A 16,808-nucleotide genomic window follows, 5' to 3' on the forward strand; every position below is an offset into this window, starting at 1 on the left:
CAAAAAACTCCTTTTCCCTTGTTGGGAAAACACACAAGCAAAGTGCGTCTGACATAAAAGGTCTTCGCTTATGCGGCAAGAGGCACTTCTGCAACGCTGTTGGCGTCCTCGGCCCGCAGCTCCTACGAACTGTCCGGGCTCTCAGTGAGGTGGGTATTTTATGCACAGAATCTCAATCAAAGTGCTACAAACTGCTTCTTTGAAAAAAGATGTTTATTAAACAACTTTAATTGTCATAAAATGACTAAAATGGGTTTTAAAAATTAAGGCTCTTCTCTTTCTGTGGATTGCCAGAACAATGTAAAAATAATATCAATCAACCCTGCGAAACTTTTTGTTCCTAAAGTTAAATTTCATAGATTCCTAAACATTTTATGATTAAGATAAAAAATTGGACTATAAATGACAATTCATGGCCATCTGTGCTGAACACACTGATCAGGTGTACAATATTCTAATTGAGTAGTTAAGCAAAAATATTCCAGTTAAAGCATAAATTTTAATTTCAGCATTTTAAAGTCATTGTTTCCCCACACGGTCATGATTTTCCTAAAGTTGAAATAGTCTAATACAGGAGCGCTAACCTTGGGACTCTATATACTCCCAGGAGGATGACTGACTTGGCTGGCAATTAGTTTGATTATATTTTTTTAAATGCTCTAAGGTAAATTATCAAATGATTCAGAATTACATGGCATGCAGTATCCAAAATTATGGCTCTGATGCATTTAGATTTACATTAAGAATAAGAAGTGTCATTCACATTCATTGTACACCCCACCCCTCCCACGGGAAAAAAAAAAGTCACTACCTATTCAAGTTCTAGATCTGGTGCAGCATTAAGGATTAAAACTTACCACTTTACCAGGCCTTCCCCATGTGCAAATAAATCCCTCCTGACAAGCAGTGACTATACAGTCTTCAAGAAATATTAGTACAGTCAGTCTTTCATGTGCTATCTTTTTACATATCAGCGGCTCTAACAAGGGAACGTCTTCCATTCGAGGACACAGGGGCGTTCCCAGAGTTTTAGCAGGGTCCGTTTTGGTTTTGGTAACTAGATTCAGTTTGTCACTGCTCTTGCTAGAAATGTGTCCCATGCTATGATTTCGCTTGTGATCTTTCTCGTGGTGCCTCTCCTTCCGGTCATGTAGTGAAAGTGTTGCAAATTTGCTGACCCCAGAAGCAATGGCCCCGTCCATGACACTGCTTTTGCTGCCAGCATTTGAGACTGCTGAATGTGGAAGGCTGTTGGACCGTGGCAGAGGGGGTGGCACAGAGTTCCCGGGCGTTGTAACACTGTTCCCATTGCTTCCAGCAGGAGGACTCGTGGCATTCATGACATTTGTGTGTGTCCTTGCTCTTGAGAGGGGTTGGTGAGGGAAAAGGATATCTTCTGTAAGGTCCCATAAACAGAGCTGTGTGTCCTGGCCCACGGAACCAAACCGATACGTGACACTTACGGGGCGGCTGTCTGTAGAGTTCCGTTTGGAGAGCCGGGACTGTGTACTATTTGCTCGATCTCTGCCAAAATGAAGAAGGTCTTGGAAGTCCTCGTCGCTGCCACTAAACTCCATAGGGTCACCTTCTTCTACACTAGTGGTATAAGGGTCAAATGCTACGACACTGACCCAGGACTTGTGCCCGTGGCCTCTGGCTATTACTCGGCAGTCTACAAAGGACCAGACTGTCACCAAGTCGTCCTCGCCACCTGTCACGATGTACTTGCCATCCGGGCTCCAGCACACACACAGCAAGCCCCCAAAGTAGCTTTTCATCGTACCGTGCAGCTCCACTGAGTCAAAGTTGAACACCCGCAGAAACCCATCCTGGCTCACGCACGCTAAGAACTTGCCATCTGGGGAGAAAGCAAACTCGTTGAGGGCCCCCTCGCCCACCGTCCACTTAAGGAGAGGGTTCCTCGTGGATTTGCTCTTGCAAGTGTGCACGGCAAAGCTCTCTCCCTGCTTCAGAAGCTGGTAGTGGGGGGCTGTGGTGCCACAAGTGTGCTCCACATTATATAAGTACATGCTCCCACTCGAGTGGGCTACTAGGAAAAGGCTTTCCGAACCGGGAACCCATTTGACACAGGTAACTCGTGACTTGTCTATTAGTCTCTGTGAAGACAAAGGAGAATAAGTTAGCACACGGAGAAGTCTCAAAGGTCTACTTTTCCAGCAAGAAAACTTGTGTGCTTCCCGGTAGGAAGGGGCAAGTCCATCCAGGCCCTCCACATTTTATCCTGCACTCAGCCAAGCCAGCAAGGAGCATTTTGGCCTTTTTGGAGTAATTTAGAATTACTTTCTAAAACCAGTGTGAGGCTGAGGAAGTCAGGCAGCCAACAAATATTTGCAGAGGGGCCACAAAGTGCCAGACGCTATGCCAGGCCCAGGATTCACTGCGGAGGGAACAGCCCTGCTGGGATCTTTCTTCCTTAACAGTAGGAGTGTCTGAATCTGGGGGTCACTGCATCTACATGTGGCATCCCCTCTATGATGACCCGCAGGTAAAGTCTCTGAGTCCTCACAGCCAGGAGAGCTCTGTGTCACCCTAATGGGTTTCTCTGCATTTACTGTCACTGTAAGTCATGGGCTGGCTCCATCTGCCCCTCTGCTCTGGCGGCTCGAAGGTGGGGAGTGAAATCCGCAGCCCACGGCTGGCAGCACACACAACTCCAAAACAGAGCCTGGGCCCACCGAGGCCGCCTCACTCCCACGCACCGCCCCATGTGCATCTCCATAAGCACCTCCTCGAAACCCTCTCTGCTGGCATTGAGAGAGATACACTGATGATTCATTCGGGAGTGTGTGTCTCACCACCATCACTCTGCTCCATGCTAACTTTGGACCCCTGACCGACGTGTTTCTTTAACAGGCACATGTCAGTAGTCTTGCCTTTAAAACCCAAATAACAAAGGGCAAAAATACCCAACCCACCCCACCAAAGGCACAAGTCTCTTTCCCTGCTTGCCAATCAATCCTGCGATGGGGATTGCCAGTGCAACGGCTTCCACAGGGGCGGTCCCTTTCTAGACCATCTGAGCGCAAAATCACATCACCAGAACGCGTCCGGAAGTTCCAAGACTCCCAAGTTCTACCTAGAAACTCCTACTGCCAAATGCTCTCTACTGCACCATCTCCCCAGTCACAGTGTCCCTTTAGAAGCCCAGCAGCCCCAGGTAAGTTGAACACCACCACTTCACCTAACAGGTGGGGAGCTCCTGGCTCAAGTCCCAGAGGGGTACTGGGCACACGGGGGCAGAATCTGCCAAGAAGCATGCCAATTTCTGCCTGGGTGGCTTTGAGGCCATGTGCCCACCATGTGTGCTACATCTTTACAGAGAATTACAGAAATAAGACGACCTGATTTTTAAAAGAACGACTGGAAAAGAAATTAATGAGCCATGCAAGCTCACTGCATGAACATTAGACCCTAGAAGGCAGGTTGCTAACAAATGACCCCAGGCAGGAAGAATGGAGGCTTGAACGCCACACAGCATATGGCCCCAGGGCTGGGGACCATGTGTTGGGCAAAGGTTACTCAGCAGCAGGTGTCCCTGCTTACTGCTGTAAAATGGCATGGCAGGCCCTCTTAAATTAACAGGCACGTTGCAAGCCAGCCTTGGGGACACAGCCGATATTTTCATCCCCCGCCTCTACCCTCCTGTCTGGTGACCTACCTATAAACAGCACCTGACCTGCACTAATGCCAACAACCTAAAAACCTAGCGCTGCTCTGGCAGGGTTTCCGTTAGACCTTTGTGCAACTTTTTCAGCAAGGGGTTAGAGAGATAATTTACATGGCCAGAGCAGGGTTTTTTTTTGGTGGTAGAGGGAGGTGCAAGGATGATGGTGATGGTGAACGGTGGTTTAAGAGGCCTCCACTCCCCCATCACAGCTCTGCCAGACCTTGCTGTGCCCACCGGGCCCAGGCTACCCCAGCACTCTTGATTCCACAAACACTACTGTACCTGATCACCCAGGGCCTAAGGGTGTCCACAGCTCACTCCATCGCTGGCCTTGTCAGGTAGGCCTACACCAGCTAACTCAGGCCTGGGGAGCCAGACTGCTGTCCTGATTGTGGTACAGTGGCTCCCAATTCCTGCACCTTACATTTCACCAGAACCAAATCAAATCCCAGTTTTTCTAGGATCACTTCATTGTTACTCTATTCATCATGCATGGAGAAATTTAAGGACATAAAAACTTCTAGCAGCATGATTAGGAGTAAATTTTATTTTGGGCCTTAAAAAACGCAACAAAAAACTGCATGAGAACTCAAAAATGAATATCATCAAGTAAAAACAGTATTGCTTTGCAATGGTGAGGTATGAACAGTTATAGCACCATTAAAAATAAACGTTACTGCAATGACAAAACACATGAAAAACCTTCACTCCTGTATTAAAAAGTTGCACTGTGGCCGGGCATGGTGGCTCACGCCTGTAATCCCAGCACTTTGGGAGGCCGAGGAGGGTGGATCACTTTAGGTCTGGAGTTCGAGACCAGCCTGGCCAACATGGTGAAACCCTGTCTCTACTAAAAATACAAAAATTAGCTGGGCGTGGTAGCGCACAACTGTAATCTCAGTTGCTCTGGAGGCTGAGGCAGGAGAATCACTTGAACCCGGGAGGCAGTGGTTGCATGCAGTGAGCCAAGATCGTGTCATTGCATTCCAGCCTGGGCAACAAAGTCAGCCTCCGTCTCAAAAAAAAAAAAAAAAAGGGTGCACTGAGACTACCCTAAGTAGACACGTGGATGTAACTTACAGATAATATGCTGTGCCAATTTACTTCAGCCCTCCTCTGGGAGCCTAATCAAACATTACTGTTACACACTGGCAATGGTGGACTGAGCACACCAGTTTAAGCAACCGCAGACCAAAAAAAGGACCTTGGATCCACCTACTTTGTGGTAAGGGTTTCTCACTTGCCTTACCCACTGGTTTTCTCTGTCAATCATGTACTTGACACCAGGGAAAATGTGTGCTTCTCTGGGGGCGCCGTGTCTCAGCAATATCAGGGGGAGTGGCAGGCAGACATCAATGTCTGTGGGCAGCAACAGCAGCGGTGCTGGCCTTCACTTCCCATCGGTGTCTACTGTGGGTGCCAGCCACTGGCAGAGGCTTACACCCATGCTCTCTAAGCCTCAACATGACTTTGCAAGATACGTTTTTTGTGTGAATAGGTAATACATTAATAATTCACATGAAAGTATACAGTAGAAAGCCTCACTCACATTCTTCTCCTCCATTCCAGCCCCTCTGTCCTGAGTCACTATACTAGCTTCTCATCTCTCTCTCCAGAGTGTCTTTGTGTGTGTACAAGGCAACTATGAATACGCATTTATCCACTCTTTTTCACACCAAAGGAAGCATACTATGCACTGTCTCACCTCTGCTTTCTCATTCTCATTCCATTTTTTTTTTTTTTTTGAGACAGGGTCTCGCTCTGTCACCGAGGCTAGAGTGCAGGGGTGCAATGACAGCTCACTGCAGCCTTGACCTCCCAGGCTGAAGCAATCCTCCCGCCTTGGCCTCCTGAGTAGCTGGTGCTACAGGTGAGTGTCACCACACCCGGCTGATTAAAAATACGTCTTTTTTTTTGTAAATACAGGGTGTTGCTATGTTGTCCAGGCTGGTCGCAAACTCCTGGCTTCGGGAGCAAAGCAATCCTCCTGCCTTGGCTTCTCAAAGTGCTGGGATTAAGGGCATGAGCCACCATGCCCAGCCTCCTAGTGTATTTGTACATCAGTCTGTGTGCGCACAAAGACAGCACACTCACTCTTCTCCAAGGCTGCAGAGTATTCCACTGTTTGATAAACTGTGGTTTACTGTGGAAGTGCCCCCTGATGGACATCTATGTAGCAACGAATGCCCTTGCACACACGCACTTCTCCCATGTGTGAGTAATGCACCTGCAGGATAAACTCCCAGTGGAGTAACTGAGCCAAAAGATCCATACATTTATGATTTTTACAGATGTTAGCAAATTGCCTCGCATGGAAAACGGAAAATGCCATCGTGCCTATCTCCCTACAGGAAGGTAGGGATTGTTGCCATGTTATCCATGAGAAAATAGAAACTTACACAGGTCAAGAAACTTGGCCGAAGTCCCATCCACCCACCCGTCCACCAACCATCCATCCATCCATCCAGTATTGAGTGCATACCATATGCCAGGCACTGATACAACATAAATTAAAACAGGCATCTTTCCCTCATGAAATTGAGGCTCAAGTGGGAAGAGAAGACAAGTGGAATGTATGTGATCTGATGATGGTAAGTGCTGTGGAGAAAAACCAACCAGGGAGAGAAGGGAAAGTGCTGGGGAGGAGGGGACTTTAGTGATTTCAATGTTGAACAGGACGGCCGAGAAAGGCCTCTTCCTCTGCTGGTGGTGGACAACTGAGCAAGACAGAAGGACAGAAAGCAAATATCAGGCTGACAGGATGTTTGGGGAGGTGTACCCCCACAGAGAACAACTTCAAGGGCTCCGAGGTGGAGAGACACAGCAGAAGCAGTGCCAAGGGAACAGATGGGCCCATCAGACCCCAGCGCGAGCATGCTGTCTCCCGCTCCACAGACACACATCACCTGGCTCCGAAGACCAGCCTGCAGCGCCACTCGCAAGCGTTCTCACGAACAGGGCACCAGCCTGTCTCAGACCCCAGGCCAGCGTGGGAAGCACAGTCATTGAACTTACATGACTCTGGCTTATTTGGATTGGGTTTAACAAAAGAGGAAGAGAACAGAATGCATTTTTCTCCTGTTTTTCAAATTAAGAAAAAGAAATACCTAGAACATTTAATTAATATGAGAATAAAAATTATGCAGTCCAGTTTCTGCACTATAAGGTATATTTTTCAGAAAAAAGTCTAGTTAAAAAAAGAATCTTAGTCAGTGCTCAATGTTAAGTAATGGAATTCCCCGCTGAGCTTGAATTCTCCAATGTCAATGGGGCCTTGATCTGGATGAGGATGTTGAAAAAGACCCAAGGCAGAACTCTCGTCCCGCTGGAGGGATGGGGTTTCGGGGGTGGGCAGGGAGGTAGGAGTGGCAGGAGCACCAGGGGCCATGCTCCAAGGAAAAGCCCAGCCAATGCAGCAGGCCAAGGGGGTGGGGTCCCAGGCCACGTGTGGCATCTGTCCCGGCTGCAGCACATGAGCAGGGAGGGGGATTTGGTCTGGAGTTGTGAGCTGGGACTCAGGCTGTGGCTGTGAAGTCTGAAGCTAAAGGGCTTTGGCTGGGACCCTGACGCTTGCACTGCCCAGTCCCGCAGCACTGGTCTCAAGTGGAATGTGCTGTCAGTGTAAACATACACAGGGTTCTAAAAATGTGGTATGAAAAAAAGAATGTCAATGATCTCATTTATAGTTTTTATACTGGTCACACGCTGAAATAATATTTTGGATATATAGATAAAATATTTTCTTAAAATTAATTTCACCTCGTTTTACTTTTTTACTGTGATAATTAGAAAATTTAAACTTGCACACGCGGCTGGCACTGTATTTCTACTGGAGATGCTGCTGCCGACGGTGGAGGCACAGACAGTTTCTAGAAAGGGAAGTGGCAGAATAACATGACATCCCCCAGCAGTAGGTGCAGAATGCAAGGTGGGCTGGGGGTGATGAGGAGGCTATGACAGTTAGGAGGCTATGACAACTGCCCATGCCATGGGCAAAGAGGTCTTAAACTTGACCAGGGGCAGTGTGGCAGAATGAGGCTGGGTGGAGGGCAAGATGGAAAGCGGGGGTGTGTAAAGACCTCTGGGTTTTGCCCAGTGTGCAGCTAGAAAGGTCTGCAGCTAATAAATGTGACCACAAATGTCACAGAAATTGGCTGCGAAGAGTAACATCCTCAGATCTCCAAGGAGGATAACTTGAGCCCAGGTCAAGGCTGCAGTGAGTTATGATCACACCACTGTACTCCAGCCTGGGTGACAGAACGAGACCCTGTCTCTGAAATAAATAAATAAATAAATATCTCCAAGGAAGCAGGTGCAGCGGAGGAAGAGCGTGTGAAACTCTGGGAAAAACCTCCATACAGGCCAGGCGCGGTGGCTCACACCTGTAATCCCAGTACTTTGGGAGGCCAGGGCGGGGGCGGATCACGAGGTCAGGAGATCGAGACCATCCTGGCTAACACGGTAAAACCCCGTCTCTACTAAAAACACAAAAAATCAGCTGGTTGTGGTGGCGGGCACCTGTAGTCCCAGCTACTTGGGAGATTGAGGCAGGAGAATGGCAGGAACCCGGGAGGCGGAGGTTCGCAGTGAGCCGAGATAGCGCCACTGCACTCCAGCCTGGGTGACAGAGTGAGACTCCATCTCAAAAACAAACAAACAAACAAACAGACAGACAGACAGACAAACAAAAACACACCTCTGTACAGGGCACAGGACAAAAACTAGGAAAGCAGAAGGAAAATCCAAGCAAACAACCCAGAAGTGCCATGAGGAGAGCAGGCAGAAGAGGAAGGAGCTGCCATAGGGGCCAGAGCCTCAAAGGACAGGCCTCTGAGACTGGAGGAAGCTGAGCCGAAGAGGGATGGAGTGTGCAGGGAGGGGGTGGTCCTTAGGAGAGAGCACAGGGAAGCAGAGTTGGGCAGAGAAGGTGCTGAGAGCAAAGGCACACCGTAGGGGAGGAGGGTGCGGGGCAGGTGCCTGGTGGAGGAAGGTGAGATCCAGGAGAGGGGGACAGGGGAGGGACCTGCTCCCTGGGCCGGAAAGGAGGAGCTGGGGAACAGAGACAGGCAGAGGCAGGAAGGCTCTGGTGGGAAGCAGTGGAGGAGAGCAGCAGTCCCAGTCGCAGCCCCTCCAGGGCAGGGGTACGCTGAGTGATGGGCAGGGCAGGTGCTCAGCGAGGAGAGGGAGGGAAGGCAGGGGAAGTAACAGAGGTGCTGGCAAAGCAGCTGGCCTGGCCACAGGGCTCTCCAATAGTGTCCAACTCCAAAACGCTCCAAGGCCCATTCTTAATAACCACTTTCATAAAAACAAAAAACCCAAAATGCAAATAAACCTTAAAAGCAAAACAAAATATGGACACATTTCTGTGTACATCAAGACACCTGCTCTGGGCCAGTGCTCTGTGGAGATACAGGCTCCATGTCTCCACCAAACGCTCAGCGTGGCCCTCCCCATACTTCCAGCTCTGCAAGGCAAACAGACCGTGCCACTTCAGAAATGAATACAAAGAAAAATCACACGAACAACGAAAACACTACCATCCCAAATGCCATCAACAGACAAGATTTTCTAAACACACTAGACTAGTTAAAATGAAACAAGAATAAAAATAAGTCTATAACCACATCAAAGTGTCATTTTGTGAAAGCAACTCACACTGACGCTTTCTAAGGCACTTCTTTTTCTTTTTCATTACTATCAATATGATAAGCAAAAAACAAAAATTAGTTTGGGGGTGAGTGGATCTGCATTTCAAAATGCAGATATAAATTTATAACAAAAATACTGAGACAATTCAAAAACCACAGCAGCTGCTAGAAAAGCCGTAATGCAACCACAAGCAAAAATGGCAACTGGAGGCTCTGATTATGTAAAGGCATTTGAAGAGGGCTCAGGAAGTATTAGGAAAGGGTATTTCAAAGCCACATTAAGAGGGGATCGGATGTCATTTTATCTCTGTTCAAGCTTTAAGGAGTAGATCATTACGGGCTCATTTCCTTCCTTCGATTAGAAAAGCAACAGAAACAAAACTAACAAACTGTGCAGACCATTCCTTTGTATCAGAATAGACAGAACACTGCTCAGCTTTACCCCACGCCTGGGAGGCACCTGCAGCTGAGGCAGCAGTGTCCCTCCACACCCCAGGAGTCAGGGCCATCTCCTCTTCAGCATCCCTTCAGTAAGACTGGATCTAAATGCCACAAGGAGACATGAGGCCTACCCAGTGTGTCTGCCTCAGCCTCACAGCCTGCGAGAGGAGAAGGGCAACAGCAGAGGGTATCGTGTCAGTAACGAAAGAAGCCAAATGCCAAGTTCTTTAACATTTTATATTTCAGTCAACAATTAACACATACTTGAAAATCCTTTAAAGTTACTATTCTGTGAATACACTCCAAAATCAGGATTTTTACAAAGACAATAAGGTTGCATTCATCACCATATAGGAACTGTCCCTTTGTAATTCTTCCTCCCCAAATATACAACCACTAGTTACAAAAAGCAAACTTCAGAACAGGGCAGAGTGAACACAACACACACAAACACACACACACACACTCCACAAAAAAATTAAAAAAGTAAACTCCTCATCCCTCTGGGGTGCTTCACCACAGCGGGCTGAATGTGACTGGTGACTCTCCGCGGGCAGCTCTGATGACGACGACACACTCCACGATCTGGGAGCTTGTCAGATGAACCGTGCGCCAAGATACTTTCAATAATGGCCCGTTAGACATTTTCAAGGGCATCATACGTACAGAATGCTACAAACAGAAACCCAAAATCTACTCTGGAAGACTGGGGAAAGCAGAGACTCCAGGGAGCTGGGGATGATTTCCTGAGAGGGGCAAGAAAGGACTGGGCATTCAACTTTCTTTGGGTCTTGAACAGATGCACCAGCAAGGACCTCCAGTGTGACAGGGGACAGTCCCAGGGAGCGGGAAGAGGGCAGGGCCTGCCCATGCTCACTGGGCTGACCTGATCAGCGGCCAGATGTGGAGGTGGAAGGCGTGAGCCCTATGGTGTCCCCTCATTGAAAACAATCATAGACTGTGAAAGTCAACAGTGAGCATCACGGTTTAGAGGTGATGCTTTCCTACCTTCTTTGTACTTCTCTATTTCCCAGTTTTTCTATCAACAAGCACTTTAAATGCACACAATTTTTAATTGATGGGGAAAATCACCTTTTAAAATATACTTGTTCCCAGATGGGAATTTTTCATCTATGTTCATCTCAGGTGGATTTCTGAAATTTATAATTCCATTCCATTCATCTGTCCATCCCAACATTTATTATATTTTCATGTACCAGGCACCAGAAAGGAGGCAAAGGCCAGAGTAACTGATGCTGGGGATTTGCTGTGTGCAGGTGTGTGCACATGTGGTAACAGGTGGGTCTGAGAGGTGTTCTGGTGAGGAAGACTGAAAGGCCACATTGCTGTCATTGTGACCAGCGGGCCAACCCTCGGCCTCACACATGTTGAGTCTCTGCCTGGGTTGCCATGCTCCTACCATCTTGTCCTAGAAAATTAATTATTTATCTTTCAAAACTGTTGGTATCTCACCTCCTACAGAAGCCTTTCCTTCCAACACCGATCCTCCCGGCAAAGGAAGCCTCTGAGTTTCTCTCAACCTCCACGTTGCTGAGCACGCACCAAGGCTGGCTCTTCAGGCCCTTCACAAACACCCTGCCTGAACTCACTCATGAGCCTCATCACAGACCTCTCAGGTGGGTGCTGTTCCCACCCATTTTCCAACCCAGGCGGAGAGGTGAGACCCTCATCATCCTGCAAGCAGAAAGTGGCAGAGCTGGTGTCTGAGCCCTCAGCATTCTGGGCTGTGAAGTTGTAAATGTCGTAGTAGTTAACCGTGTGTTAAGTGCCCCTTTGAAAACAGTAGCTGAGATGGCCAGAATCTTGGAGTATAATCAGGCCTCAGTCCCAGGCCGCCTTTGTTCTCGTCATCATCTCTCCGAAGACTCTTTCATCTAATCTCAAGGACGTGATTACTATTTCTATGCTGACAAATGCCAAATTGTGACCCCTAGTTTAGTGCTCCAGATCCATACATCCCACTATCTACAGGTCTCTCAAACTTAGCAAGTACAGACCAGAACCTCTGATCTTCCCCTCCATTCCCTGACAACTGCTCCTTTCCCAGTCTTACCCAACACAGCAAGAGACACCCAGAAACCTGATGTATTAATACATCTCTCCAATTCAGTCTCCAAAAAGCAGCCAGGGTACCTTTCAAAAACACCAATCTGCCTGCCTTGTGCACCTGCTCCCTTCTAAGGAATCCCATACTTCAGGCTAAGAAACAAATCTGGATCAGGCCCTAAGTGATGTGGCCCTCCACTCTCACGCCCTTACTTCATGCCACCTTCCCCAGGTAAACTGTCCTTCTTTCAGTTTCCTTGGTCTCAAGGGCCCTCATCAGCTATTCCTTTTGCAGGAATGCTCCATCTCCAGATCCTTACCTGGTTGGCCTTCTTCTCACATGAGGCTCAGCTTAAAACACACCACTTCCTGCGAGATGTCCTCTGCCTCCCAGTTTAAAGTAGACCTCTGTGTTGGCCAGGCGTGGTGGCTCATGCCTATAATTCCAGCACTTTGGGAAGCTGAGGTGGGTGGATCACTTGAAGCCAGGAGTTCCAGACCAGCCTGGCCAACATGGTGAAATCCCGTCTCTACTAAAAATACAAAAATTAGTCAGGCGTGGTGGCCTGTAATCCCAGCTACTTGGGTGGGTGAGGCACAAGAATAGCTTGAACCCAGGAGGTGAAGGCTGCAGTGAGCCAAGATTGCGCCACTGCACTCCAGCCTGGGTGACAGAGTAAGACTCTGTCTCATAAATAAATAAAGTAGACCCCTGTGATTCTTTCCCTTTCTCAGGCCTGCTCTCTTGCCTCTGACATCACAGAGTGTCACCATCTGTGGTCACCAGTGTGTCTGGGTGGTGCTATCACCTCTCTTCCCTCCTGAGGGGCCACAGGAAGGCAGGTTTTGCTGCCGCCGCAGACCCAGTGCTGGGCATGTGGCAGGAAGTCAGGTCCTGAATGAATGAAACAATGGCCACAACTCCAGTTCAAGCCCTCAGCTCTCACCTGGACAGTTACTAGAGCCTCCTCACTGGTCTTGCTACCTTCATCCTGTCTGTCTTCATTCCAATCCGCCTTCCACAAGTGCTGACAAGAGTTCTAAAAACACAGTTGATCCTGTCACTCCCTTGATTAAAAGGCCAAAGGTTCCCCCCCACATCCTCCAGTCTCAGCTCCAAATTTCTTCACGTGACATGAAAGGGCTTTTATAGTACAAGCTGCTTCCAACTGATCTTTCCAGCTTCGAACCCTGCCACTCCAAGTCCCACACTGTGATGTGGCCAAGCTGTTCCTGGACGTTCTTTCACATGCCCAGTTGTTCCTCCAGCTCTGAAGGCCTTCCTTACCCTCCTCTAACGACTATGTACCCTTTAAGACCCAGATCAAATGTCACTTTCTGAAAGCATTTCTTGGAACTCCCCCAGTGAACTTAACATTTTTAAAAACTTTATGTTATGTGATGCATACTGAAGAATTCCTGCGGCAGCTACCCCTTGGTATTTTGTTCATATCGCTATGCTGACACACGCCCAGTACTCTCTGTCCATCCTTACTAAACTGTGAGCTCCCAGAAGGGCAAGAGCTGGTCTGGCAACCATGCATGGTAGGGCCTGTAACCAATAAGAGTTTCTGGATTAATTCTGGTTCCAACTCTGTCATCAACTTGCGACCTGATCTGGACAATTCACTTACATGCTCTTTGACTATTTCCTCATCTGTAAAATGGGAATAACTGCCCACCCTCCCCATAGAGGCCACAGGTAAAAGTGCCTTGAAACCTGTAAATCTCACACCACAGCAAAGCACGACACACACGATGACTACTCCACCACCATTCCTGGCACTCTCTAAGGAACAAACCTCCAGTGACCCTTGCTCTTAGACATTCTGACCAAAATCTGATAAAAATGTATCCACACGGCCAGAGAATTTCCTTACTATGAAGGGCAATCAATTTCAGCCTCAAGCTGTAAATGCCAAGCTGGCATTAAACCACACACAGTCCTAGCATTCTAAATAGCAATTTTTCAAATAAAATGTAAAATGAGTATGAGATAACTCATGCTTAAATCATGAAGAATGAGGAGCTGCCTTCCAGCCTGCAACTCCCAGTCACCAGGGCAGGGATAGTGCTGGCTGACGCAGCCTGGGTGCTCCCAGAGGCCTGAGACTCTGGGGACGTGTGGTCTCCAACTCCCTGCCCTCCCCCTGCCACGACACACAAAACTTTCTTGTTCTCTGAGCGGCATTCTGTACCATCCTCGGCCAGGGCTGCCTCCGGGTCTTGTTTACTAACAGCCCTGTACATGGCTCCAATCCCTGCCCCCTCAATCACACTCTCCCTTACCTAAACAATAAAAACCCACAATGATTCCAAATTCACAATTTCTGCTAACAGTGCACAGGAGGCCAATTTTGTGTGCTGCTCCCGCAACCCAGCACCAAAAAAATAATCATCCAGCTACTCAGAAATCACTTCCTCAGGTGATACTAACAAAACATCTAGGTAAATAAAATATTTTCTGCTTCACTTTTTTTTAATGCAAAATGGGATTAAATACTTTTCCTCTACAGTGTGTCAGTCCAAATGGCAAGTTTTATTTCCAGTCAACTCAGAGGAAACTAGAAGAGACGGCATGGTTCCTAAGATCTTATCAAACCCACTGGCGAGGTCAGACAGGAGCACCCTGGGTGGACGCTGATTTGCATGGATAGCAAGCACCACGACTGCAGAAGAATCCAAATTTTAACTGCCATTTATTTGTCAATTTGAATTTTCTTCCCCAAACAAAATTATTTCTTAAAAACCATATTCTATAATGTGTTTTTGTTCCAAGTTAATGATGTTCAAACCAAGCAACAATGCAAAAGGGAGGGGGTCCTACATAGCCTGACCCTCGCACCTCAGTGGCAAGGTCCCAAGTAGAGACTGGAACCCAGGGTTTCTAACTCAGCAAGCCTACCTTATCTTTCCCACTTGGTAGAAAAGTCATACTGAAACAGAGGAGGAAGAACATTAAATATGAAATAGCAATACTTGAGGCTGAAAGATGCTCCAACAGCTTTAAAAAATATAATCTACTTGGCAATTTCTATATGCCACATTTAACAGCCCTGACATGTTCCTGAACAGACAGCTCAGATATCTCAGGCTCTTTCCAGAATGAAACTGAAGATACTAGAAACCCCAGTACATACTATAACACTGGCAAAAGCTATGTCATGTGACCAAACTTTAAGTGCCAGAATTTCTAACTATGTCAAAGGTGAGTTTACAGCAACTATTTTTAAGAGCAAGTGAAGTATTCCTTAGCCAAATAACTGTCAAACACACATACAGAAGCTTTAGCTACAATTTAAGCAGCCTAAGGAAATGTCATCAAGTTCTTTGATCTGCATGAAATGTTCTGGTGATGTAAACCAACTTTGGAATTCTGTATTTTCTTATTTAAATTATAAATACCAAGTTACAGTACTGTCCCTATCTCCATTATAGAAGAGTTTTAAAACAACTGTTATAGACACCTGAGCATGCTCCACAAAAATGCACAAAACAGTTACCCCAAGGAAGAACAGGTAAGGTCAACAAATTTATCCACCACATTTAAACTTGGGCATACTAGGTAGGAGGGCTGGGCGAATAAAAAATGGGCTTAGCCTGAAGTGCAAAATAAGGCCCACTAACCTCGGTGAGAATGTATCAACTCTTAAAGGGATTCTTAACAGCTAAGACAGGGTGCTACTTACTTCCTCATTAAAAAGTTTGCTAGTTTCTTTTTTGATTGGGTCTATAAGCTGGACTTGGCCTGCGGAAAAGCCCACTAGGAGAGAGACACTTTCTGCTGTGGCTGTTAGGTGGTTGAAGTCATGACAAGTAGGCTGTGTTCCTTTGTATATCCTTTTATCTATTGGTTTACTCAAGTCAGCAGCCTGGAGGAGAAAGAGAAAAATACATACAGTAAACAGCACATTGAGATGAGAAATCTAAGTTATGCTATTTTATACTCCATTATGACGTTTAATCTTAAAAATGAAGTTATTTAAAATATTTTTTCAGTTGTGACAACATTCATCTAACATTTTATAAAAGCACTTTCACATACCTTAGCCAATTCGATATTATTAGACTATCTATAATACGTTTATAACTGTTACTTTCACAACTTATTCTCCTTCAAGTACATGTAACAAAGACTCCTGGACTTCAGCAGGAAATATCCTTGAGATACTAAATTCAGTATTTTCAAAATGCATTTCAAGCAGTGTCTAACAGAGTAACCACATAAAAAGCTCAGCTTTCAATGTATCTACAGCACCTAAATGCCCACTGGCCAGTTACCTGCAGCCCAGTGGTTCTCGAAGTGTAGTCCCCAAACCAGAAGCAGCAGCAGCAGCACGTGGGAACTTAGAAATGCAAAAATCTCAAACCTCACCCCAGACTAAATGAATCAGAAACTATGGGAGTAGGGCCAGCAAGCCTTAGTTTAAACAGCCTTCCAAGTGATTCTGATGCCCACTCAAGTCTAAGACCCACTGCTGGAGCCCACTCTGTACAGGTGGCTCCCTTCCTGGGTCAAAATCCCTCTTCTGGATTAGGTTTCAGGGAACATTCACTTATTGAGGCCATAAGCAAAGAGCTTTACATGCATTGTCCTTAATCCTAACAGTAATGCTCCAGAGTGGACAATATCTTACCCATTTTACAGATGAGAAAACAAGTTTAGGGAAGTTAAATAACTTGACCAACGTCACCATACCTACCTAGTAAGTGGCAGGACTGGATTTGGAACCCAGATCTGTTTGGCCATTAAGGGGATGGGGAGAGAGAGTCAAGAGCAAATGATTTCTCACTTGGGTGAACAGTGATTTTTCAATGTGCCCTCCCCACTTTCAAGAAGGATTCTTTTCTTCATGAGAAATGTCCTGTGGCATCCCAGTATGCTGGGCTTTTATTGGTGAAATAAGGGAAACCCACCCCCTCCCACTCTTATCTGGAAATCTCCAATGGAGACAACTGACCCT

The 16,808-nt window shown here is 46.9% G+C and overlaps 1 protein-coding gene across 13 annotated transcripts in view; it reads right to left on the reverse strand.

Moving 5' to 3' along the window:
* Positions 1-16,808, reverse strand: part of WDR20 (WD repeat domain 20) — an 88,589-nt gene that overhangs the window by 12,951 nt on the left and 58,830 nt on the right. Inside the window, exons 2-4 of one of the 13 annotated variants that reach the window (XM_011991600.1) lie at positions 15,534-15,716; positions 12,792-12,884; positions 858-2,117 (exon numbers count right to left, since the gene is read on the reverse strand). The exons of 1 other annotated variant lie outside the window; for it this stretch is intronic. In XM_011991600.1, coding sequence (XP_011846990.1) covers positions 858-2,117; positions 12,792-12,884; positions 15,534-15,716 — 1,536 coding nt within the window. Of the gene's footprint in view, positions 1-192; positions 2,118-12,247; positions 12,375-12,663; positions 12,885-14,749; positions 14,781-15,533; positions 15,717-16,808 lie in introns of those variants that run through there. 11 more of the 13 variants (XM_011991602.1, XM_011991607.1, XM_011991601.1 and 8 more) reach the window with 11 other exon arrangements.

This window comes from Mandrillus leucophaeus, unplaced genomic scaffold (assembly GCF_000951045.1).
Source record: "Mandrillus leucophaeus isolate KB7577 unplaced genomic scaffold, Mleu.le_1.0 Scaffold4, whole genome shotgun sequence".
Lineage (NCBI taxonomy): Eukaryota > Metazoa > Chordata > Mammalia > Primates > Cercopithecidae > Mandrillus > Mandrillus leucophaeus.